The sequence below is a fragment of the Schistocerca gregaria genome, chromosome 5, assembly GCF_023897955.1.
Source record: "Schistocerca gregaria isolate iqSchGreg1 chromosome 5, iqSchGreg1.2, whole genome shotgun sequence".
Taxonomy (NCBI): domain Eukaryota; kingdom Metazoa; phylum Arthropoda; class Insecta; order Orthoptera; family Acrididae; genus Schistocerca; species Schistocerca gregaria.
The window spans coordinates 166612065-166639354 of NC_064924.1; the positions used below are offsets into that span (position 1 = coordinate 166612065).

Genomic DNA, 27290 nt, shown 5'->3' on the forward strand with positions numbered 1-27290 from the left:
AATTTGTACAGAAACCAAATGGCAGTTATAAGAGTCGAGGGGCATGAAAGGGAAGCAGTGGTTGGGAAGAGAGTAAGACAGGGTTGTAGGCTCTCCTCGATGTTATTCAATCTGCATATTGAACAAGCAGTAAGGGAAACAAAAGAAAAATTAGGAGCAGGTATTAAAATTCATGGAGAAGAAATAAAAACTTTGGGGTTCGCCGATGACATCGTAGTTCTGTCAGAGACAGCAGAGGACTTGGAAGAGCAGTTGAACGGAATGGACAGTGTCTTGAAAGGAGGATAGAAGATGAACATCAACAAAAGCAAAACGAGGATAACGGAATGCAGTCAAAAGAAATCGGGTGATGTTGAGGGTATTAGATTAGGAAATGAGACACTTAAAGTAGTAAAGGAATTTTGCTATTTAGGGAGTAAAATAACTGATGATGGTCGAAGTAGAGAGGATATAAAATGTAGAGTAGCAATGGCAAGGAAATTGTTTCTGAAGAAGAGAAATTTGTTAACATCGAGTATAGATTTAAGTGTCAGGAAGTCGTTTCTGAAAGTATTTGTATGGAGTGTAGCCATGTATGGAAGTGAAACATGGACAACAAATAGTTTGGACAAGAAGAGAATAGAAGCTTTCGATATGTGGTGCTACAGAAGAGTGCTGAAGATTAGATGGGTAGATCACATAACTAATGAGAAAGTATTGAATAGGATTGGGGAGACGAGAAGTTTGTGGCACAACTAGACCAGAAGAAGGGATCGGTTGGTAGGACCTGTTCAGAGGCATCAAGGGATCACCAATTTAGTATTGGAGGGCAGCGTGAAGGGTAAAAATCGTAGAGGGAGGCCAAGAGATGAATACACTAAGAAGATTCAGAAGGATGTCGGTTGCAGTAAGTACTGGGAGATGAAGAAGCTTGCACAGGATAGAGTAGCATGGAGAGCTGCATCAAAAAAGTCTCAGGACTGAAGACCACAACAACAATAACATGCACTAAATGTCTCGTGAAACATGATTTTTCTTTTGTTTAAGTCAACATAAATATATGTAGTGAAATCATATAAAAATAAGTTTAAGATTTATGTACGTTAAAAAAATATTGTACAGTTCTTGTTAAAGGTAATAATTAACTAAAATTGTTTTGATTTTTTTAGGTGTTACTTTCAATCACTCCACACCACCAAAGTAACAGATACAAGGGACTTAACAACTGTGGTCATCAGTCCCCTGGAACTTAGAACTACTTAAACCTAACTGACCTAAGGACATCACAGACATCCATGCCTGCCCGAGACAGGATTCGAACCTGCGATCGTAGCGGTAGCGCGGCTACAGACTGAAGCGCCTAGAACCGCTCGGCCACACCGGCCGGCTCAAGTGTTTTACAAAGGCGTCCTCGGAAGGCTCCCGAAAAGGGTGATTCGAGTGGAGCGAACATTGCAGAGCAGTGGATGCTGCATCATCACAACTCCTCATACCACGAGGCCAGATCCGTCACGAAGTTTTTTACCTCAAAAGAGATTCCTACTGTTCCACAACCCCCATATTCACCTGGTCTGAGTCGTGAATTTTTTCTTTTCCTGAAATTGAAAAATATCTTATAAGGACGTCATTTTGCGACTCTGCATGGGAAAGGCCGTGCCAGTTGAAGCCTTTAAACGCTGCTAGCAAGACTGGGAACGACACCGCCGGTATACAGCTCCCGAAGGGTACTATTCGGAGCCGGACAATACCGTTATTTTGAAAAGAATAAAAACTTTGTCAGATAAACAATCAGTCTCAGTACTTTTATCACACACCTCATTCAGACAGTAAGCCATCCACGAACATGTTCAAGTGTCGGGTACCCACATCTACCAGAAAATGAAATGAGAAGCAACGGAAATATATTTCAGGGAATCTGACGGAAGAACTGAGATCCACATCGCTTTCTAGCGACAAGCAATGAGTCGTTTGTATAACAGTCTATTCCGAACGAAAACGCCATAGTTCAGTCGTCGTAAGTTGATCCCTGACAGTTACAGCGGGCTGGGCGCCACGGCTTCGTGGACTTACCTCAACCAATAACGTAACGCGATTTTGTGAACGTCTCTAGGGCAATGTCAGTATTTTCACAGCTCTGTAGAAGGCTACTACACTGAAGCGCCAAAGAAACTGGTATAGGTCTGCGTATTCAAATACACTGACATGTAAACAGGCAGAATACGTCGATGCCATCGGCAACTCCTATTTAAGACAAGTATCTGGTGCAGTTGTAAGATCGGTTACTGCTGCTTCAATGGCAGGTTATCAAGATTTAAGTGAGTTTGAACGTGGTGTTATAGAAGGCGCATGAGCGATGGGACACACTATCTCCGAGGCAGCGACGAAGTGAGCATTTTCCCGTACGGCCATTTCACGAGTGTAACAGAAGTGTAGCTCTTTCGCAAGTTGCTGCAGATTTCAATGCTGGGCCATCAACAAGTGTCAGCCTGCGAACCATTCAACGAAACATCAGCGACATAAGTTTTCGGAGCCGAGGGCCTACTCGAGTACCCTTTATGACTACACGACACAACGCCTTACGCCTCTCCTGGGACCGTCAATATCGACATTGGACTGTTCATAAATAGAAACATGTTGCATGGTCGGATGAGTCTCGTTTCAAATTGTATCAATCGGATGGACATGTACTGGTACGGAGCCAAACTGACGGATCCATGGACCCTTCACGTCAGCAGGGGACTGTTCAAGCTTGTGGAGGCTGTGTAATGGTGTAGGGCGTGTGTAGTTGGATTGATATGGGGCCTCTGATACGTCTAAATACGACTCTGACAGGCGACACGTACGTAAGCATCCTGTCTGATCAGTTACATCCATTCGTGTCCATTGTGCATTCCGACGGACTTGGGCAATTCCAGCAGGAGAATGCGACACCCCACGTCCATAATTGCTACAAAGTGGCTACACGAACAATATTCTGAAGTTAAGCACTTCCGCTGGCCACCAAACTCCCCAGATATGGACTTTATTGAGCATATCTGGGATGCCGCGCAAGGTGCTGTTCCGAAGATATCTCTACCCCATCGTACTTTTGCGTATTTACGGACAGCCCTGCAGGATTCATGGTGTTCCCTCCAGCAATACTTCAGACATTAGTCGAGTCCATGCCACCTCGTGCTGCTGCATTTCTGCGTGCTTGCGGGGACCCTACACGATGTTAGGCAGGTGTACCAGTTTCTTTGGCTCTTCAGTGTATTTTCACCTGCAGCCGCTAGTGCTTCGTGGGTGATAGCTTGCAATGGCTCTGCAAGCTGTCTGGAATTTCTTACGTAGTCTCGACTGTAGTTCTAATTGTATGCGGTAGGAATCACGTGATGGTTTTTTTTGCTCTTATTCAATTTGGTACTGTAAGATAGTACTCGCAGAATTGTTTACAAGAGGGAGGAATTTTCGCTGATAGTTACTGTCTGATAATTCTTTACAAGTACTTCCTGTGGTGTCAGATAGTCTAGCGAGAGCAGATGTCCTAAGCGTTTACACACGGCAGGGTGAGCCAGCGTCTTTGAGATCTGAGAGATCAATCTCTACAAGATGTTTCTGTCGTAGAGCTGTGCTTGACGGGAAAAGCTGTCATGGAAGAGCGTCGGGCTGCAGCTGCACATTTAGTATTTTGGTGGCAAAGAAAAAACGTTAACGACCGTGCTCGTCTTGGATAATAGAGCGGGTTAGGCGGCGGGATGATTTTGGTGCATGCAAGAATCTCATTGCAGAGTTTGTTAAGGAAAATCCACAACAGTACCGAAATTTTAGGAAATTGACTGCAATGGACACGGAAGAAATACTCTATAAAATTGAACTAAAAACTGTCAATCTAGATAGTATTGTGCATTAGCGTTAAAGACAGTCTGCTACGTTTATTCTCCTTAATACTTGGTGCAGTGACAATTACGATGAAATAACATTACACCAATTTCATCTTGATACCCGTAGACTTTCAAAAGGCAAACAGGCCGCATTTCTATTAAACGAAATACATTTATTTGAACGTTTTACTTGTATTGACTTAAGGAACCGGTACTGAAGGTCTGTTCTTCAACACCCAATATAATAAAATAATCAATAAATACCACATCAAACAAAATCATAGATAGCCTAATCTGTATTATTCGAAGTTATATTGCAATTTTCCGAGTGCCAAACCGATTACTTTCAAAGATAACTTCACTTGCTTCTCTAAATTAACTAACTTATCTTATAATACTTCTTTGCCTGATTCTTTTAACTGTGGATATTCCGATAAAATTTCTTCTGTGGAGGTTCTAAAACTGTAGCCATTTCAGGCAACGAACTTTGCTTCTTCCCTCAGTCCCTTTGGTCTAGTAACTGCACGTTCCAAAAAGCTGGCCTTTCCTCGTACAAAGTAACTAAATGCACAACTTCGCCCTCGGTCCACTTGCTGGCAGATTTTTCACAAATTTTTTGTTTTTTTTTGTTTTTTTTTTGCCGACACGTCGCTGACACTCACCCACAGTGCGTATCCGTCGTGACCATAGTCTGATCTGTCCCGATAATGGCAGTACACGTTAATAAAGCGGTATGTTGCGGTGGTACTGTAGGGCAGTGGACAATAGGCTAGTCTCTCATTCAGGTTATCATGTTAACGTGGGGCCGACTCTCTTCAGTGAGGTTTTTGTTTTCTTTTGTTGATTCTACATAATATGTCTATGATGCTTTTATATGTTATTTGATGCAAACGACAATTATATGTTAATTACCGCGTAGCATTGTTCAAGTCTAGAACTTTTGAAGTACGCTAACCACTACTGCTAGTAGTTTTGAAGGTAAACCACGGAATTTGTTATCTCAGATACATGCCAAGAACGCATATTACGGCTCAAAACACGCAGTTTCGTGGGTAATTTTATTTAAAGGGTGCACGAGTACGGCAAAATACGGTACATTACCAAGATGTGGTAGCGCAAAAACTGAGAAATACTGCACAAACCTGAGACGCAATATGGCTGCTCAATACTTTGAGCTCTCTTAACAACGCCGGTACAGTTTTCTTGCTTGAAAGCTACTGCAAGCAGCTCTGTAGAGACAGAGGTTACCGTCTACACGAGAGGTCTAAGCTCGAGAGAGCGACTATCTGAGTGGTTTCCCCACTCTCGAACAGCACCGGCGAGATGACTATCGGCGTGGTTTTGCGCAACATGTACTACTAGCAAGTGCTCTCTGAGAGTGGAAAACTCTCACGTGTGTATTTGGATAAGAAAACATTCAGCTATCGCTTATTTTTAAAAGAAAACATCGCCACACAATGCACTGATAAGCCGCATACTGGGTACTCGGGAGTTTGATGTGTCGTAGAACCTCTCTAAGAGTTACAGTTGCTTAAAATATGATAGAAATCAGCTGTCTCTTTTTAGCATATGTTTATGTGGTACACGCCAGAGTGTTACCACGAGCTCTTTTTTCTGTACTCTGGCCAGTATTTGCAGCGTGTACTCCCGTTTGCAGGTGGGCAACCCCGACCACCCTGCCTACACGGAGCAGTGCCTGGTGCCCCTGAAGGCGCCGTTCAGCTTCTGGGAGCGGGTGTACAGCACGGTGATGCACGTGTACGTGAGGGCCGTCGATTGGCTGATGTCGGGCGGTTACGTCGACCAGAAGCTGCGCGAGGTGCTGGGAGAGGACACGCCGCCGCTGGAGCAGATCATCCGCAACACCAGCCTGGTGCTGGTCAACAGCCACTGGAGCGTCGACCAGCCCGTCCCCAGCGTGCCGGCCTTCGTAGAGGTCGGCGGGCTCCACGTAGAGGACCCCAAGCCCCTGCCGCAGGTGCGTACAGCCGCAGCCTAAGCTCTGAAGCATATAGAGCCCCCAACGACAGACAGAAAGCTCCCATAACGTCACGAAGTTATTGCTACGTCGGGGCAAGTTCTACGTGAAATCTCGCCACAACCTTGCAACTACTAGCATGCACAGTCGTTGATGTCAGTGTCCATCATCTCCGATATTCTGTCAAGTTCCTAATACAGTGAAAATGTATGCCACTACCGGTGGTTGTACCTTCCTCTAAACATGAAACTTCCTGGCTGATTAAAACTGTGTGCCGGACCGAGATTCGAAATCGGGACCTTTGCCTAACGCAGGCAAGTGCTCTACCAACTGAGCTACCCAAGCACGACTCACGCCCCGTCCTCACAGCTTTACATCTGCCAGTACCTCGTCTCCTACCTTCCAAACTTTACAGAAGCTCTCCTGCGAACCTTGCAGAACTAGCACTCCTGAAAGAAAGGATATTGCGGAGACATGGCTTAGCCACAGCCTGCGGGATGACAAAGGTCCCGAGTTCGAGTCTCGGTCCGACACACAGTTTTAATCTGCCAGGAAGTTTCATATCAGCGCACACTCCGCTGCAGAGTGTAAATCTCATTTTCCTTTAAACATGCTTGAAAAATTACACCTGAAAAAAGGTCCAAATTCAATCTCATGATCTCTCTCTTCCCTCCTCTCAGCGATCACAGGCCATGTAGACAACGCGCTGCATCAACGATCTGCTTCCACCGCCTTCTATCAAAATGTTCAAATGTGTGTGAAATCTTATGGGACTTAACTGCTAGGGTCATCAGTCCCTAAGATGACATACTACTTAACCTAAATTATCCTAAGGACAAACACAAACTCCCATGCCCAAGGGAGGACTCGAACCTCCGCCAGGACCAGCCGCACAGTCCATGACTGCAGCGCCCTAGACCGCTCCGCTAACCCCGCGCGGCCACCGCCTTCTATCTCTCGCAGCCTCTCTCCACCCTGCAGAAATTCCTAACGCTGCGATGTCCTTCTCTATGTCATCTTTCCACCTTGTACGAGGTCGGCCCAATGGTCTTGTTGCCTGGAGAGTTCTTTCAAATACTTTCTTGGTGATTCTGTTGTTTTTCATTCTGGCCACATGTCTAGCCCATTGCAGTCTCCTACTTTTTTAATTTATGGATGACAGTGGGATGCTTCATTAACTGATAAATTTCATTGTTCTTTCGAATACTCCATACGCAATTCTCCAATACAGGCCCCCAAATTTTTCTCATTACTTTTCTTTCGAAAACATTCAGTTTTTGTTTTTCATTCTTTGAACGCGTCCAGCTTTCTCAACCGTACAGTACTATGGGGCAGGTAATAGTGTTGTATATTTTCAGCTTTTTGCTCACTGACAAAGCTTTACTTTTGAGTCGGTTGCTTAATGAGTACAGATATCTTGACCCTGAGGGTATTTTTTCATTTATATCCATTGTTATGATATTTTTACTGTTGAAGTCTCTAGATCGCTTCCCTTTATTTCGATACGATCGGTTTCGGACTAAGTGTCCATCTTCAGATTATTACAAAAAATACTTTATAATTATAATTCGTTAAAATTACAAATGGTTTGTATTTTAAGTTTGTGAACCCTGAAAAGTCGTAAGAAATTAGTTATAGTACAGATTTGTGTAGCATAGCATTTATTATACGATGCGTGTTTTTTAAGTAATTACCGTTTTTTTTATAAATTTAAAAAAGACGTGCTAAGACATCTCGATAATTTTATTTTTCCATGAAAGCCTGTACCTTAATCTACTTTTCTATATAATTTCCGTCAATATTGAGACACTTGTCATAACGTCGTAACAGTTTTTGAATACCCTCCTCATAGAAGTCTGCCACCCGATTTGTTAACCACTGCGTCACCACTGTTTTGACTTCGTCATCGTCTTCAAGACGCTGACCGCCTAGGTGTTTCTTCAAGTGCTGGAACAGATGGTAGTCACTGGACGCAAGATCGGGGCTGTACGGAGGACGATCTAGAGTTTCCCATCGAAAAGATGTGATGAGATCTTTGGTCTGATACGCCACATGCGGACGGGCATTGTCTTGCTGCAAAACGACGCCCTTGCTCAACTTCCATAGACTGTTGCTTTGATTCTGGTGCCACGTAGGCTACTCATGTTTCATAGCCCGTAAAAATTCGGCTTAAGAAATCACCACCGTCGTTGTGGTACCGCTCAAGAAAAGTCAATGCACTGTCTACACGTTTGGTTTTGTGCACATCCGTCAACATTTTCGGCACCCAACGTGCGCACAATTTTCGGTAATTCAAGTGCTCGGTCACAATGCCATACAAAACATTCCGAGAAACATTAGGAAAGTCATCCCGCAAGGAGGAAATCGTAAAGCGTCTGTTTTCTCTCACCTTATTGTCCACTTCCTGCACCAAAATTTCATTAACGACCAAAGGACGCCCACTCCGTTTTCCATCATGCATATTAGTGCGGCAATCTTTAAATGATCACACCCAATTTCTTACAATTCCATCACTCATAATCGTTTCTCCGTAAACTGCACAGATCTCACGATGAATATCGATCGCTTTTGGGCCTTTAGCACTAAGAAATCTTATAACAGCCCGTACTTCACAGTCGGCGGGACTCACGATTATCGGAGCCATCTTAAACACTGAGTACAAAACGTAAACAAGGAAGAATCAGACTGTAACGACGGCAGTGCGTAGATTACGGTACAGGTTTTCATGTAGAAATAAAATTATTGAGATATCTTAGCACGTCTTTTTTATTTCAAAACGGTACTTACTTAAAACACACGCCTCGTAGTTACAGAACAATTTGTCGAATTTTTTCATTACAGTTTCAGTAAAAGTTTGAAGTTAATCGGTCGTTAAACAATAACTTGCCTTTATATAGCAGTATGGATTAAAATGTACCTAGGACCGTGTGCGGTGTTTGTTACGTTCAGTGATGTTGGTGCGATTAGGTGTCCCATGTTGGATAAATGTGGGAAAAAGTATTTAAAATCTATTTTTTTTAAAGGTTTTCTTACTGCTTTCACTCCTTGACTCAAGTGGGATGAGACCGCCTGGAGGAATGTTGTAACGTATTGCATGTGCGTGTGCAGGATAGAGGGGGAAGCGGGAGACTGGCTGTGGAAGACGATGTGTGGACGACGTTTTGTTGAGCTAGGAATGGAGTGGAGTGGGGGTGGCAATGTATGCGCTAGCCGCACTGTATTTAAGACCCGGTGCAGGAAGCCAAATGTCACGACTTTTGGGCATCGCTAACTGTGGTAAGTGCAATGCGTATTCACTGAAAACTGATCGAGTCCAGTTCCAAACTGAGTACCTGAACGCGTCGATGGCGGTAACCAAGAAAGCTACAATGTGGTGAACTATGATGGTATCCTGAGAGCATGCGGGAGCTGTACATTGCGCACTCGGCTGCACTGTTGTATTAATGCTGCCGCGCCGCTGCTTCCTGAAATGTGTTCCAGCTTCCATCTTCTACCGATCATTCATTGTCCGCGACTTGTACGTACCAATTAGTACTTTCTAGACTTGTGCTGAACCGTGTTGGAAATTCCTCATTATCAGCCAAAACGTGGTACTTTTGATGAACATAACGGTACTTTCACTCTATTGACTCTTAGCTGTACCACTGTATCAGCTTTGTTTGTTATATATTAAAACGAAATTCTTATCTAGTTACTGAAAAATTACGATGTTAGCTCAATTTATTCTTTATTTTCTGTCGCGATTATGAGATCCGTAAATCCCGATTTTATCTGGCAACACCCGTCAACTAGCAAGCAAAATTTTAACCGGATAAACTTTCCATTATTACCCAGGAGGCAGAGTCGTGAAGGAGCAGGAAGTTTGTGCGATCCCCTGAGAGGGGCCTTTTGTTACTTGAGACATGCTTTTATTGACTTTGAAAAGGCTTTTAATGGGATTAAAAGAGAATTCCTGTAGAATATTCCACCTAAATCGAGCGTAGCAGCAGGCCTTATTAATACGACAAAAATAAATGGAGGGAAAGAACTGTTTACGAACAATAAGCTTTTGGAAACATTAACTGATATACCCCCTTTTTAATTTTGAAAGATTGTAGTCTGTTCCCTATGTTACTCGACACGTACATTGCTCAAGCTGTGAAGGAAACCAAAGAGAAATTGGAAAGCTAATTACAATTCAGAGAGAAGAGTTTCAGACACTAAAGTTTGTTGGTAATATAGGAATTCAGTCAGAATCGGCAAGGGGCTTGCAGGATCAGTTCAATAGGAATAAAAGTGTGTTGAAAAGAGGTTATAAGATGAAGCCCAAGTAAAACGAGGATAATGATGTGTAGTCGAATTATCTGAAACGAGACTGAGGAAATTAGATTACTAAATAAGACTCCAAAAGTAGTATAGCAGCAAGAGAAACGTTTCTGGACAAGAGAAATTTGTTAACAATGATTATCAATTTTATTGTTAGCCTTGGACGGAAGTGGAACGTGGACGATAAGCAGTTCAGAGAAGAAGAGAAGAAAGCTTTTGAAATGTGGTGCTAGAGAAGATTGCTGAAGATTAGATGGGTGTATCGAACAACAAATACGGAGGTGCTAAATGGAACTGGGGAGAACAGAAATTTGTGGGACAGAGTGCCTCAAAGAAGGACTCGGTTGGCAGGACACGACATATACTGATGCATCAAGGGGCTTCTATTTGGTAATGGAGAGAAGTGTCGGGGGTAAAAATTGTAGATGGAGACCAAACCTCGAACGCAGTAAGTAGGTTCGAGTGGATGCAGATTGCAGTAGTTGTACAGAGATGAAGAAGACAGAAACAATATTCTATGAGAAGGATGTCCTCAGTCAGGTCCCAGCTGTGTGCTGATACACATCTCCAAAGCGGCAAGTTACGTATTTATTTTTTCCTGTGTTGTTCTAGTAGTATATTTCTTAAATTTCTTGCGTGTTTTTCTATTTAAGAAGAATAATCTCATGTTTTACAAGTGTAAATTCGTTCAGTCTGTAGCGCAGTAACATCTCATTTGTTTTGATTTGAAGACTAGCGTCTGTTGGTTCAGCAAGATACATAGCTCATTAAGGCATCAGCGTCCACTGGCGACACATCAGGCGGGCAACAAGTTGCATGCTAGGTTTCTGTCTGCCTTTATGGTTCACTTCTTGTGTTAGTCTTGCTAGGATGAGGAGGATGCGTGCATCTCTGTGCGGACGCACGAGGAGCTGGACGCAGTTCGCTGAATGCGCTTCTGATTACTGTCAGTCACCTTCAGTCTGCTGCTTCGGCGTGTAGCGGTGGCGGAGAATCCGGTGCGTGGCATGGGACAACGCAGCGTTTGTTTCGCTCACGGTCTCTGCTGCCGAGGCACCTCCTAGTGGACCCACGCTCACAGCAGGGTGAGTCCCGGGTGGTAACGCGGCCGCGTTGCTCGAAGTGGAGGGCCAGTGTGGAGGCTCGCTTATCCACTCTGTGAATGGACAGGTCACCGTTCCTTCAGAAGGTTCTGAGCAAGCGCACACGGGTGGGGGTTTGCTACTTATCGACAGCAAACGCATAAGGAGCTCTTTAGGAAGATAGCGTTCAGAAGCGGAAGATAAGGGGGTGGGGGGAGGGACGATCGGGGGTGGGGCTTCATCCGAAATGTGGAGGCGGTCTTGCCTGCGGATATCGAGGGTGGAGAGTACAGTCGTTTGAAAACTGTGGCTCACTTCGCCTCCAACGACGAGGCGAAGCGCAATTTATACAAGCGGCTTCCGGACGAAGTGAAGGCTACTGGCCCCGAGCGCACTGTTCAAGCAGAGCTCGCAGTCTACAGCATTGTTATCAGAGTCGTCGGGGTACTTTGGTTCGGAACCGAATGGAGGGCCTGAAGCAAAGGCTTCGGGGATTCTGTGACAGTCTTGGCGTCCGATTTCTAGACCTGCGCTGTCGAGTGGGGATCTGTAGGACTCCACTTGAAAGGCCAGAGGTACACTAAACAAAGGAAGCAGCTACTCCGGTAGCGGAGTACCTGTGGAGTGTACATGAGGGATTTTTAGGCTAGTCGGTAATTTGAGATACTCTGATGAACACGCGCCAGTCGATACGAGGAAAGACTAGTTAAATAGCGTTCAGAGTAAAGAAATTTCGACTGTCAAAATTCTGTCAGTAAGTTGTCGAGATATTCGTAACAGCGTTAACGAATTTACTTCCCTCCAGGAAAGCTCGCGCACTCAAATAAATCTTGAGACAGGGAGTCGGCCGAAACCCGAAGCCGAAAGCTCTGGAGTGTTTAGCGATCCATGGAATGTACATCGGAAAGACAAATTACACGCCATATGAGGGGGAGTGTTCGTTGCATTTATCAAAAATATTGACTCTATTGAGATCGTAGTTGAGTGCGACAGTGAAGCCATCCGATTCCGCTGTGACAGTTCTACAGTCATTCAAAGAATGTCTACGTTTAATAGCGCGTAACTACCATGACCATGCAATACAAGTTGGAGGCGACGGTAACCCTACCGAGTGTGGATATAGATTGAGAAGTTAGTGGATTTATTGTAGGAGGGACAGACAGGCAGTCGTGCGAGGTATTTTTGAACAAGTTTTCTGAAACCTGTCTTGAGCATCTATTTCGAGAGCCCACACTCGATGGAGCTATCTTAGACCTTGTAGCCAAAAATAGGCCAATCTTACTGACAACGTCAGTGTAGAAACAGGGATTGCCGATAACGATGTCATTATAGCAACTATGGTTACGAAAGTTAATAAATTAGTCAATAATGCTAGGAGAGTGTTTCTCCTAGAAAAGCAAATAAGCTGTTGTTGGCATCCCACTTAGACGGTGAACTGTCATTATTAAGAATTATGGGCAAAGTTGATGCAGACTGTATATCGTGGTCTGGAGAGTTATGTGCCTAGCAAGTGAGTAAAGGATGGATAAGTCCTGTCTCGGCTTAACAACGAAATTCGGAAAATGCTGGGAGAGCATAAGCTATTAGTGTAACTGTTCAAAAGAGAACGCGGAAATGGCAAGTGTATCTATGCGCGAACTATCTGGCAGAGAGCCAGACAAGATTCTGGTCCTACGCAAAACTGCTAAGAGGGTCTAAGGCTTCCATTAAGGCACTTGTTGACCAGCCTCATGTGGCAGTTGAAAGTAGCAAAACGAAAGCCGAGGTTTAAAATTTCGAGTGTAAGAAATCGTTCACGTAGGAATATCGTACAAAGGTAATGTCGTTTGACAGTCGAACACGGTCCGTTATGGACGACATAGTAATAAGTAGCTCTAGGGTAGAGAAACAATTGAAATAGTTGACAACAAATAAGTGGCCAGGTCCGGATGGAGCCCCGTTTCGGTTTTACAGAGAGGACTCTACGGCATTGGCCTCTTACCTAACCTGCATTTATCGCTAATCTCTCGCCCAGAAATCCCTAACATCGGTTTGCTACAGAATTCTTGAACATACTCTCAGTTCGAATACAACAAATTTTCTTGAGATCGAGGAGTTTATACCCACAGAAGCATCGCTCGTGTGAAAATTAGTTTGCCATCTCCTCAGATGATATACTGCGATCTATGGATGAAGATCAACAGGCAGATTCCATATACCTAGATTTCCGGAGGGTATTTGACATTGTGTTCCATTGACGACTCTTCGACGGAGAGTATTCATGAGAGAAGAGGGTATCGTCAGGAGTGTCCCAGGAAAGTGTGATAGGACAGCTGTTGTTCTCTATAAACGTAAATGGTTAGGCGGACAGGGTGGGCAGCAAGCACCGGTTGTTTACTGATGATGTTGGGTGATGCGATCAATGGCAGCTAGCTATAAATGTAGAAAAATGAAAGCTAATGCGGATTAGTAGGAAAAAAAAAACATAATTTTCGGATACAGCATCGGTAGTCTCTTGCTTGACACAGTCACGTCATTTAAATATGTGAGCGTAACGTTGCCGAGCGATATGAGATGGAACGAGCACGTAAAAACTGTGGTAGGAAAGGCAAATGGTCGGTTTCTGTTTGTTGGGAGAATTCTGGGAAAGTGTGATTGATCTGGTAAGGGGACCGCATATAGGACGCTAATGCGCTCTATTCTTGAATCCCGCTGGAGAGTGTGGGATCCGGAGCTCTTCGGATTAAAAGAAGTCAACGAAGCAGTTCAGAGGCGGGCTGACAGACTTGTTACCTGTATATTCTAAAGTATTGCGGAGATGCTCTGGAAACTCGAGTGGTGATCCCTGCAGTGAAGACGACGTTCTTTTCGAGGGACACTATTGAGAATATTCAGAGAATCAGAATCTGAAGCTGAAGCAACATACATTTCGTGTAAGGACCACGAAGATAAAATACGAGAAATGAGGGCTGATAAGGAGGCATACAGATATCGTTTCTCCCTCGCTCTGTTTGTGTGTGGTACAGGGAACCCTCCACCATCCACCATACAGTAGCTTGCCGAGTATATATGTAGATACAGCAGTGCATGGTGCTTCACAGATGAGGCAAGGGCTGTCTCCGGCGCTGTGAGGGAACCAGCAGTCCCGTAGGAAGACTGCGTTCGCCGCTTGAGGGTCCTGCGCGTTGTCCAGATAGTGTGGCACGGAAGGAATCGGTTTCTGACAGAAAGTAAACGAGACGAGTTAGGAGCAGTGTCGCAACGGAGTCCGAGACTATTCTTCCGCCATTTAACAGTTCATACCGCTGTATCATTAGCATCTCTTCAAACTGAAACCATAAACACAAACGGTGGTGCATCGACTGATCAGTTCAGATAATATTTTCCGATTTCAGTACTGCAACTGGCTTTTACAGCCTGCACCTAATAGAGAGGTTGATCATGAATAGCTCTTTTTTATGATGAAACGTGGCTACATTTATCAGGGTATATGGACTCGCACAGCAATAAACACCTCACTTCTGAACATCCTCATCATTTACATCAAGGTGATCTCCATGATCTGAAACCTCAAGTGGGGTGTGCAAATAGCGCAACATGCGTTATTGGACCGATGTTTTTCCGCCAAACCATAACTTCTAATGGGTATGAGAATAATAGACTGCGAACTTTTTCACAAACCGTAAACGAAAAACCTCTACTTAAAATCATACGTCCCTACAATATGTAAATTTTCTACTCTATTCTTTACCATAAAAGAACCATACTTTATTGCACTCTGATCTGATTCTTAGGCTCTAATCCTGAAATTAACACACCAATATAAAATGGCTTTGCATTTGGAAATAACGTAGTCTCTGCTTTCCAGGTAATTTCTAACTGTGGTCAATCTTTAACTTTACTAATTTCAACAGATCGCTTAGGCTTACTATAAGTACAAGCTTCCACCTATTTTTACCAGCATATGGTCTCAATGTCATAGCAGTAGGATCAAACCCTTGTACTCTAAATTACACAAGTTTATTACTACATGATTGTGATGTCGTCAGTCATACGATTACACCGCCGCCTCAGAGATCGATCCATCGGATGCGATTCTCTCGATAAACGAACAGAAGAACGGCTGTGTTAGCCAAAGAGCACACAGCCAGTCGCAGTACTTAATGCTCGCCGCGAGGCGCCGCTGTGTCACTTCATGTGCGGCAGGAGAGCAGTGCAGTTGTGCCAGTCTACAGGTCGTAACCGCGCTCAGTGGTCAGCCAGTGACGATGTCAGTCATCGTCTGCAGCTCTGTCATTGCTGCCATCAAGTCTTTGTAGCTCCGTTCCAAGTTAGTCTTCAAATTCACCGGATTCGACATTCAAGATTCGAGAGATTAATTCGTCACAGCAAGATTTGAGACTTGTACATTACATCATTCTACAGACGCTTAGTCTAGTCGTGTCTTCTATAATTGTCAACCAACTAATCATGGACTACAGCAAAGTTAAGCAATAAATACTTCCTTATTTTGTACTCCAGCTAATTATTCGTGTTTTCCTGCTGTAGCTACCAAGCAGTCTTGGAATAGTAGAACCCACGTTTCCACCTCCTTGGCTACATCATATTTGCAACATCATGTTAATGGACTCGACTATGGTGAAAGATCGAGAGCCATCAACGATAACCTTGTTTTCTCTATTAGACCCTACTCTTCAAAGAATTTATTTTGGTGACTTATGAAAAAACACACGTGGACAGTGCAAGAACACTCTCCACCAACGTGTCTGCAACATCATTACGAGATGTCACTGATTACAGAATAGTTTCTGTCATCGATACCACCTTATAGGACATACACTGCCTGACAAAAGTACTGAAGCACTGAGAAGGGGGCTGGAGGGGGATGGACTTGGGGGCGAGGGCGAGGGGAGAACGAAATGAAAATGGTTCAAATCGCTCTGAGCACTATGGGACTTAACTTCTGAACTCATCAGTCCCCTAGAACTTAGAACTACGTAAACCTAACTAACTTGGTTCTGGATGCTATTTACAATTGACAGTCTGAAGTTCCTTTGGTATTGGTACGTTAATCTTATTTTCACATATATCTCTGATACTTGACAAAAGTCTCTATACATTTATCTTCATGGCTACGTACAGGAATATGGTAATCTTATTACGCACAAACTGAAACTTGACTATAGGCTAGTACAGACAAATGTAGAACTCGTACAGACTGGTACAGACTAATGCAGACTGGTACAGACTGGTGTGGACAAATGCAGACTGACTAATCGGAGGTCTGTACACTCATTATAATACCTCGAGCGTTCATGTATCACTGCACGAGTGTGATCCGTGAGGAGAAAAGGTTCTACGTTAGCAGCAATCTCATTGGCTGCGTTACATATTAATACGCAGATCGGCGGAAGCAGAATTTGGTCCGTCTCTAAGGCAGCGCCATCTCGTAGTGCGGAGACTGACGAGCGCTGCGCCTGTGCTGTTGTCGCTTAGCGGGGAGCACTCTAGTTGGAAAGTTGTGTACGCGCTGAGTACGTGGAACTATGTACACAACATTAACTAATCTAAGGACATCACACACATCCATGCCCGAGGCAGGATTCGAACCTGCCACCATAGCAGTCACGTGGTTCCCGACTGTAGCGCCTAGAACCGCTCGGTCACCCCAGCCGGCAGAACGAAATGAAACTTGGGTTGGGTGGGTATGTGATGTTGCATCGGTGATTACAAAATCGAGTCAGATTTACGAAGTTAGCAGTAGCAGTTCACTCATCAGATTGACGTTGCACACTCTCTGGCCAGGATGCACTGATTCGGTCGGAAAGTCTGTGATAAAGCGTTTGTATCCTTTCCTGAAGCAAGATGGCCCACAGCTGTTGTTAACTGGTCCTTGACAGCCTGAATACTGGCACTGGGACGCAACTGACGTCCGAGATGTTGCCACACATGTTCTACCAGGGACAGACGGATCTTGATGGTCACTGGAATACCTCAACATCACGCAGAGTTCATAGACATGTGCCATTTGTGGATGAGCATTGTCGTGTTAAAAATGGCATCGCAATACAGTCACGTGACAAATACAGCAAGACGCAGGATATACGTGATGTAACTTTGTGCCATCAGAGTTCCCGTAATCACTGCCAGCCTTAACCTGAAGTCAAACCCAATGGCTCTTCACACCTTGATGCCAGAACGAATCCTCTTGTGTCTCAACGGAGCACTGTACGAATAATACAAGTCGCCACCATTCGCACTACGATGGTCATCCGGGTAGTGCAGAAGCGCGATTCATCGCTGAACACAAAACAGGGCCATTCATAAGCAGTCCATGCTTCCTGGTCGCGGCACCACTCCAAACGCAGTAGTGGTGTATACCGACAGCCTACACACGGGACGGTAATTCCCCAGTCCGGCTGCTGCTGGTCTCTAGTCAATGGTGGGTGGGGGGTTACGCGCAGTGGTGCAGCGAGTCCAGTACTTGTTATCGGATGATAGGTGCATATGTCAAACGAGATATGATTTGCCTGGTGCACAATATTGCGATACTCCCCTGTGGTGGTGACAAGTGTTCCCACTAGGTCCGACTCTGGGTCACTGTCACATCGGAATGACCCACAAACCTGATTATTGCAAGATTTGACCAGCTCGCCTAATGGAGACCCACACTGAGGCCCCTTTCACACAATGTAAGATAGTGATAACGCTGTTGCGTGGAAGTAAGCTGTATCTCCGCGTCCTCCACAGAAATCACTCAACATACGAGGGTAGTCCCAGAAGTAAGGTCTCCTATTTTTTTATAAGTACAGAACTCTGTGTGGCAGTTGGTCACACTGTTATGAACAGTGCTTCACGCGCTGTGTGTAAACATGCGCAGCCGTTGACAATAGAGCTCTTGTTGGATGTTACCGCCAAGTGAGAATTACGCGCAGTTATTCGGTTTTTGAATGCAAAGGGCACTGCACCGATTGAAATCCATCGCCAATTGACGGAAGTGTATGTCAGTCGTGCACTGATGTCAAAAATGTTCGTTATTTAAGTGGTGTAGAGAGTTTGCAGCTGGTTGGACCGAAATTCACGACGAACAAAGGAGCGGGAGACCGTTAGATTCTGAGGAGACAGTATTGAAGGTTGAGCAAAGCATGAGTGAAGATCAGCGGATCACCCTGGATGATCTCTGTACGTTGGTTCCTGAGGTTTCCCGAAACACCGCTCACAGAATTTTATCGGAAACATTGAACTACCGGAAGGTGTGCGCAAGATGGATGCAAAGCATGCTGACTGGGGACCACATGCGGCAACGAGTTGATGCTTCCTACTCATTTCTTCACCGCCTTGCAGCAGAACAGGGCGACTTTCTGGACTCAATAGTCACGGGTGACGAAACCTGGGCATACCACTTTACACCTGAGACCAAGCAACAATCACGCCACTGGTGGCATTCTTCTTCGCCAAAGCCGCGGAAATTCAAACGAACACAGTCTGCCAGTAAAGTCTGTTTTTTGGTATCGGACGTTATGCTGGTCGACGTTTTGCCGACTGGAACCAGAATTAACGCTGGCAGGTACTGTGAGACTGTGAAAAAACTCAAACGGGCAATTGAGAACCGGAGAAGAAAAATGTTCAAATGTGTGTGAAATCTTATGAGACTTAACTGCTAAGGTCATCAGTCTCTAAATTTACACACTACTTAACCTATATTATCCTAAGGCCAAACACACACACACCCATTTCCGAGGGAGGACTCGAACCTCCGCCGGGATCAGCTGCACAGTCCATGACTGCAGCGCCTAAGACCGCTCGGCTAATCCCGCGCGGCACCGGAGAAGAGGAATGTTGAGCAAGGGCGTACACATTCTCCATGACAGCGCTCGCCCACACATCGCTCGGCAAACCGTTGCTCTCCTGCAACAGTTTCAGTGGAACATAATCAAAGACCCACCCTACAGTCCTGACTTCGCACCCAGTGACTATCACCTCTTCCCTAGGTTAAAAGAACTTTTGGCAGGAAAGTGATTCACCTCCGACGATGAGGTGAAAGAAGAGCATGGTGGCGAGCTGGTATGACGTGGACATACAAAAATTGCCAGAGCTTCTACAAAAATGCATCGACAGAAATGGTGATTATGTCGAAAAATAGCTAAACGTTCAAGCTGTAAACTGATATAAACCAGTGTAGAAATAAATAGGTCTATGTGCTTATAAAAAAATAGGAGACCTTACTTTTGGGATTACCCTCGTACACTGATCGGTCAGAACATTATGACCACCGACCTAATATCGATATAAGCCCGTCCAGGCGATATCAGCGTCACCTGGCGGGCAGTGACTGCTAGTCAGACAACCGCATGGTGCATGTAGCACCAGTAAGCTTGCTGTCCGTGTGTGGAACGGGAAACGGACGCGATATATCTGAATCTGACCGAGGAAGATTGTGATGGGCTGGAGTCTCGGCACGAGCATTTGAGAAGCTACACCAGTTGTCGGGTGTTCATAGAGTGCTGTGGTGAGTCTCTTCCACTCGTGGCGAAACCGAGCTGAAACCACGTCCAGACGTCGTGGAGTTGGGCGGCCACCTCTCGTTACGAATGTCGGTCGTCGTAGGCTGGACAGAGTGGTAAAACAGGACAGGCGGCGAGCTGTGGCGGAAGTAACATCAGACTTTAATGCTGGGCACAAGAGTGTCTGAACACACAGTGCACCGAACACTCCTAATGATGGGCCTCCACGCCTGACGACTCTTGCATGTGCCAAACACCGCGATATTGGCGACTATGACTGAAATGGGCACGTGACCAGCGGCACTGGACGTTGGCGCAGTGGTAGAACGTTGCGTGGTCTGGTGAATCCCGACACCTTCTTCACGATGAGAGTGCGCGAATCCGTCGTCTTCCAGGGGAAAAGCTCCTGTACTGCGGCACGGAAACAAGCTGGCGGCGGCTCCATTTTGCTCTGTGGAATATTCATGCGGGCATCCTTGGTTCTAATGGGGCTAGTGCAAGGCACCATGACGGTCAACGAGCATCGTACGCTAGTTGCCGAAACCTTCATGACGATCATGTTGCACGATGGCAGTAGCATATTTCAGCAAGGTCACAAGGCAACGAGAGTGATGAAGTGGTTCGAGGAACACAATGACGAGCTCCAATTGATGGGCTGCCGCACTATTCGCCAGATCTGAACCGGCTCGAACACATATGGAATGTGATTGAATGCGGCGTCAGAGCTCATAGCCTTCCTCCCCGGAATTTACAGGACTTATGTGACTGTATGTGCAGATGTGGTGCCAACACCCTATAGCAACCCATGGAGGTCCCATTGCTTCCATGCCACGACGCGTAGCCACTGTTATCCGTGTCAAAGGTGGACATACTGGATATTAGGTAGGTGTTCATAATGGCTGATCAGTGTATGATGCTGTTCACGCCCCCCGCTCGTTATCTACGTTACCATTCCTGGTATCAACCGATGAACAAGGTTAATGCACACTGGTGTCCATGCTCTCTCTCACGGATGACTAAAACCGTAATCATTTACATATCCACCGACGGTGTAGTTGTACGAAGTTACACTGACATCCAATCATTTGTTTAGGGTACTTCGCTTCTTTTCATCAAAAAGTGTATTTAAATTGTCCATCATTGATGATGCACTCGTGTGATAAATTGAGAATAAGAATAAATTTGCCACAGTCTGCAATTAAATTATCCTTAATTTTTTGTTCACATAATCGATTTCTAGTATCTCGCCAGGGTATGGAAACTCTTCAGAGGTACGTCTGAAGATGATATCACATGCCCTGAAACCGACTATGTTGAAAGAATTTGATAATTTTACTGTAGTCTGAGGAAATTCACTCTTTCTCACAACATTATGGTTAAGTTCCTTTCAACCGTTCATCGGAGCTTATTTATTGGTGTAGTTGTTCCCGCATAACGCCGGAAACAGGTTCTGGGTCGCACGTGAAATACCGAGTATATATAACGGATGAGCCGCACGGGACAGCCGCGCGGCCTGGGTGCCTTGTCACGGTTCGTGCGGCTCTTCCCGTCGGAAGTTCGAGTCCTCCCTCGGGCATGGGTGTGTGTATTGTCCTTAGCGTAAGCTAGTTTAAGTTAGATTACCAATTTGAAAGCAGTATTTTATCTGCAGCTTCCAAAAATAACCCCCAAAAATTTTGGTCGTACGTAAAATCTATGAACGTTACAAATAATTCAATACCTTCTCTTGCTGACAGTACGGGTAATGTAACTGATAACGATAAACAGAAGGCCGAAACTATAGCCCGCATCTCGTGGTCGTGCGGTAGCGTTCTCGCTTCCCACACCCGGGTTCGATTCCCGGCGGGGTCAGGGATTTTCTCTGCCTCGTGATGGTTGGGTGTTGTGTGATGTCCTTATGTTAGTTGGGTTTAAGTAGTTCTAAGTTCTAGGGGACTGATGACCTAAGATGTTAAGTCCTATAGTGCTCAGAGCCATTTGAACCATTTGAACCGAAACTCTAAACCTAGCCTTCAAAAACTCGTTTACTGTAGAGGACTGCAGCACCATTCCCCCTTTCAATTACCGAACAAACGAAAGGATGGCTGACATAGTGTTTAGTGTATCTGGGATTGTAAAACAGTTAAGACCCTTAGACGCTAGAAAGGCATCTGGCCCAGACGGTATCCCCGTGAGATTTTATGTTGACTATGCTACAAATATAGCACCATTCTTATCCGTCATCTACCAAAGATCATCGGAACGGCGGAAAGTTCCACGGGACTGGAAGAAGGCCCAGGTCATAGAAATCTATAAAAAGGACAGAAAATCGGATGCACATAATTACCGGCCAATTTCACCGCCATCGATTTGTTGTAGAATCATGGAGCATATTTTGTGTTTAGACATAATGACCTTTCTAGACTCTGAGGAGCTCATCTGCAGAAACCAGCATGGTTTTAGGGAACAGCGGTCATGCGAGACACAGCTGGCCCTCTTTGTGCATGATATACAACAGGCTCTAGATACCGGCTCCCAGGTTGATGCCATATTTCTCGACTTTCGGAAGGCGTTCGAGTCAGTTCCGCACTGTCGCTCGCTACAAAAAGTGCGCGCTTACAGTTTATCCAGTGACATATGCGGATTGATAGAAATTTTTCTAACAGACAGGCAGCAGTATATCGTCCTGATCGGTGTAACTTCAACAGAAACAAGAGTAACTTCAGGTGTGCCCCAGGGCAGCGTAATAAGTCCTCTGCATTTTACGATATACGTAAACGATCTGGTTGGTGGTATTGACAGCGACCTTAGACTGCTTGCCAATGATGCTGTAGTCTACAGGAAAGTAGTATCACAAGAAAGTTGTGAACAAATCAATGAGGATTTGCAGAAAATAAATGTGTGGTGTAATGACAGGCAGTTATCTCTCAATATTAGTAAGTGTAACCTACTGCGTATAACAAGGCGAAAATTCCCATTAATGTACGAGCACAAAATAAATGATCAGTATTTGGAAGCGGTAACATCAGTAAAGTATCTAGGTGTGACTATTCGAAATAATCTCAAATGGAATGATGAGATTACACATGTAACGGATAAGGCGAACTCTAGATTGCGATTTATTGGTAGAATCCTCAAGCGATGCAGCCTTCAACGAAGGAAATAGCTTACAATACTTAAATTGTCCAGTCTTAGAGTATTGTTCGTCTGTATGGGACCCTTACCAGTTGGGTCTGATGCAAGAGATTGAGTAGGTCCAAAGAAGAGCGGCAAGATTCGTGACTGGTACATTTAGCCATCGCGAGAGCGTTACAAATCTCATAGAAAGTTCGAAGTGGGACACACTTGCAGATAAACGACGCGTTAAACGGAAGGGGCTGCTCACTGAATTCCGAAATCCCATCTTCGCCGAGGATGTAGAGCATAGATTATTACCACCAACTTTCAAATCGCGGAATGATCATCATTCAAAGATAAGGGAAATAAGAGCTCGTACTGAGGCGTTCAGACACTCGTTTTTCCTTCGCGCGATCCGTGGGGGGGGGGGGGGGGGGGGAATGACTTTGGCGCGAATTGTGCCCTCCGCCACACACCGCTTCGTGGCTAGCGGAGTATATATGTAGATATCAAGTAGCTGTGGTGGCCATGCTCCGTAGCCCAGGTTTCACGGCTTTGTCACAATATCTCCACAGCCCAGGTTTCATGGCTTTGTCAGCACTTTTTCCTGTTACGGGCATTTGCATCGCTCATGAGTGGGTTTGGAATTACGGCTCGCTCTGCAATTCCCTGCTTCTGTAGCTCCCTTCGTGTTCTTTTGGTGCTGACAGAGCTCGCGAGTGCGACATTCAACTCTGCAGCGACTTTGTGCAGCTGTCATCCTCTTATTTTTCGTCGCAATCCTCTTCGATGACCGTTGGTTTCGACACCCAGTCACACACTTTCATCCGCGTTGTGACATAGCAGATGATGTTTTTCCACTGTCCCTGTAAGCGGTATAAATCTTCGATATGGTGACTCTCGTAAAAACAATCACTTCGGCTACCTTTGTTACGAAAGTACCCACCGTGCGAGCACGATAAATTTGCCCACTTTCGAATTCACTTAGCTCCGAAATAATGCACTCACAACTACACATAAAATTCTTCTGACCACGACTGACGATTGTAGCTTGTGAAGGGTACTGCTCAGATGCAAATACAAAAGTGTTGCACCTGCAGGCTAGCCTAGTGTCTGGTTTTATGTCCAAACATGCATTTCTGGCATGTGAGTAAATAACGGGTGAAGCGAAAAAAATTCCGCTGTAAATGTCATCAAGACCAATGACATTTATTCTGACAAAACTGCCGGATCAGCGGGAATCAGTGTATACAGCAGTCTGAAGATTGCACTCATATCTAACACCAACATCGAAGTTGAAATAATGAGTCATGCGCCAACTCTCTGTTAATCTCTTGGCGTGCACTTGTGTGAACTACTGACGATTGATGTACAAGGTCTGTGGCTTGTTTTGCAACATAGGGAATCGCTGAAGTAATTATTGCATGTAAATAATACAAAATGTTCCAAAGTGGAAAGGAAAACTGCAGAAAAACGGAGTGCTCAAAGTCAAAGGAAGAAACTAGGCAGCGAGGGAAAGAAATATAGTCGGAAAGACAATATTGTGGTTCCAGCGGAGGAGGCTCCTAAGCACAAGGTAGATTTTGACTGTGATTCTAACATTTTTGAAGGTTTGTCACACATCCTGCATGCGCGTAGCTGCAATGAGCAGCGTGTGTGATATCACAAGCACATGTTCCTTAGTGGAATTAATATGTAAACTAAAAAGTTGAAATGGGTAGAAGGGAGTGAGGTAAAAAAGTGTTCCATTCAAGTCCTGTGGCTTATGAAGAGCCCTCAGGCTCAGGTAAACATAGCAAACTCTTTACAATATCACAAAAACGCAAGCGAAGCGCTTGTGCGTAGATATATATATCTTTTAGATTAATGAACTTGATCCTGCGATGTTCCACTGCCTTGATCCCATCTCGAAAATGAGTTTCCTCCACGCCGGCAAAATAGTTGTCAACGCCGGCTATCAGTTCTTCGTTTAAAGTGAATCTTTGCCGACCAAGAAAAATTTTCAGTTTTGGGAACAATTCATGCCTTAGTTCGTGTAATTTTTCTATGGCGACGCCACATGTGTGCGGGAGCGCATTGTCGTGATGGAAGATGACTTTTTTCTTTGATAAACGTGGACTTTTTTCGCATATCCTTTGTTGCAATTTGCCCAGGAGGTTAGCATAGTATTATCCAGCAATTGTTTGTTCACTGGGGAGATAATCTACTAACAGAATCCCCTTCGCAACGCAGAACACTGATGCCATAACCTTTCCCGCCGAAGGAATTGTCTTTGTTTTGTTTGGTGGCAGAGAACCAGCATGTTTCCACTGATTTGACTGTTGTTTTATATCTTTGGTATCACAAACTGGCGCAAAAAATCTTTTTCATTTCTCCTAAAACGGGCCAAACATTGTTCCGATACGTCCATCCTTACGCGTTTTTGAACCAGCCTCTAGAGTCGCGGCACCCACTTGCAGATAATTTTTTCACTTCTAATTCTTCAGCTAAAATGTGATACACCCTTTCAGGTGACATCTGGCAAGCGAGAGAAATTTCAGGCACTTTCAATCGTCGATCCTCCATGACAATTTTGTGAACTTTTGCAACGATTTCTGGAGTGGTGAACATCTCGGCCGACCACTGTACGTATCATCATCTAAGCTCTCCCGACAAAATTTGAATTAATTTGTCCGCTCGGCAACAGTTGAAGATGAAGGAACAGTGTCCCCCAGTGTATTCTGGAAATCGGCATGAATGTCCTTCGCTTTCATACCTTTCTTTAAGAAGTACTTAATCACTGCTCGAATCGCTATTTTTTTCCGTCTTCGCCGGCCGGTGTGACCGAGCGGTTCTAGGCGCTACAGTCTGGAGCCGCGCGACCGCTACGGTCGCATGTTCGAATCCTGCCTCGGGCATGGATGTGTGTGATGTCCTTAGGTTAGTTAGGTTTAAGTAGTTCTACGTTCTAGGGGACTGATGACCTCAGAAGTTAAGTCCCATAGTGTTGAGAGCCATTTGAACCATTTTTTCCATCGTCGTAAATCAGAACACGGGAACAACAACAGACACGTCACCGCCACAGCTGTCTTTCAAGAGTACTGACGTGACACGTGTTCACAGGCAACAGTCCAATGAATATCACGTGAACAACTCGTTGCGCTAGCGCTGACCTCTCTTGGTGACACCGAGAACTTTTCAAACCACCCTCGTATCTAGAAATCATGATGTTATAGGATCAATAAAATACACTAAAATTAAAAATGAGAAGAATTACCTTAAGGTGGTTCATTACTAAAATGTTGAGGATCCACCTAACTGTGGATGATTAAGTGTACATTGTAACACAACAAAATGAAAGACGTGTTGTTACTGAACATAGAATTTTGAGGAAAACAAACACAGCGCAAAGATCTGCATCGAGCGGTAAAGTTGTGAGCTACAACTTTTAAATCATGTATTTTAAATGTGTGTAAGTGGATGACCCGCACATGCGACAGACAGTCAACGACTCCCACATCGGATAAAAATAATATGTGATTCTACGTGACTATGCTTCATTAAAATTATTAGTAAACATTTCTTGTAATTTTGTTTATTGTAACGATGCCATATCTGTTCTGCATGCAATGACGTAATATTTATTACTAGGTATAATACCTTTTGAAAAAGACAGTTTTACGACTATCGAAATCATGGTCAAAATTAAAAACATTTGTATTTTGATTCTGCTTGGCTGTTATTTACAATCCATTGAAGCTCATGAATTTACGTATTAGGAAATTTTTTAGTAATTATTTGCAGTACTGTCTGAAACTGAGACATGGTGTATACGAGAATGCTGAAGATGAGATTGGCTGGAGTGGATAACTAAGGAAGGAGTTCTGATTTTAATTGGAAGAAAAGATATTTATGGCATACTATAACTAAAATAATGGATCGGCTGATTAGGAATAGTCAGTTTTGTAATGGAGGGAAGTGTGGGAAGGGAAATTTGTAGAGGGAGACGAGGGCTTGATAGGAATATGAAGCTTCTATAGTTATGTAGAGCTGAAGAGCCTTGCAGAGGATGGACTACCGTCAAGAGCTGCAAGAGACTAGCTTGTGCATTCAGCGTCACAACAACGACGACAGTAATTGGTCCTTTAATCGTTTCTATTTTTCTTTTCAGGATCTAAAGAGTTTTCTGGATAATAGTCCTCAGGGAGTGATCTACTTCAGCTTCGGTTCCCTGGTGCAGCCTGACGATTTGCCAGAGGAGAAGTTTAAAGCAATTCTCGACGCTTTGGCGTCGGTGCCGCAGAACGTCCTCTGGAAAGTCGACCCAGCTGCTCTGCCGCACCTGCCACGCAACGTGCGGGCTCAGAAGTGGATGCCTCAGAACGACGTCCTCTGTAAGTAACGACCACTACGCCGCTGTTTTCACAGATTATACTTAAGTGCACCTCATGGCCAATGATAGTAACAGACCGCAGAACAGATCTAGCGGCTGCGTAACACTCTTCTTTACAGAGACAACAGTTACATT

At 44.6% G+C, this 27290-nt stretch overlaps 1 protein-coding gene across 1 annotated transcript in view; it reads left to right on the top strand.

Moving 5' to 3' along the window:
- Positions 1 to 27290, top strand: part of LOC126273120 (UDP-glucosyltransferase 2-like) — a 100808-nt gene that overhangs the window by 35571 nt on the left and 37947 nt on the right. The window contains exons 4-5 of the mRNA XM_049976574.1: positions 5497 to 5817; positions 26934 to 27156. Coding sequence (XP_049832531.1) covers positions 5497 to 5817; positions 26934 to 27156 — 544 coding nt within the window. The remainder of the gene's footprint in view (positions 1 to 5496; positions 5818 to 26933; positions 27157 to 27290) is intronic.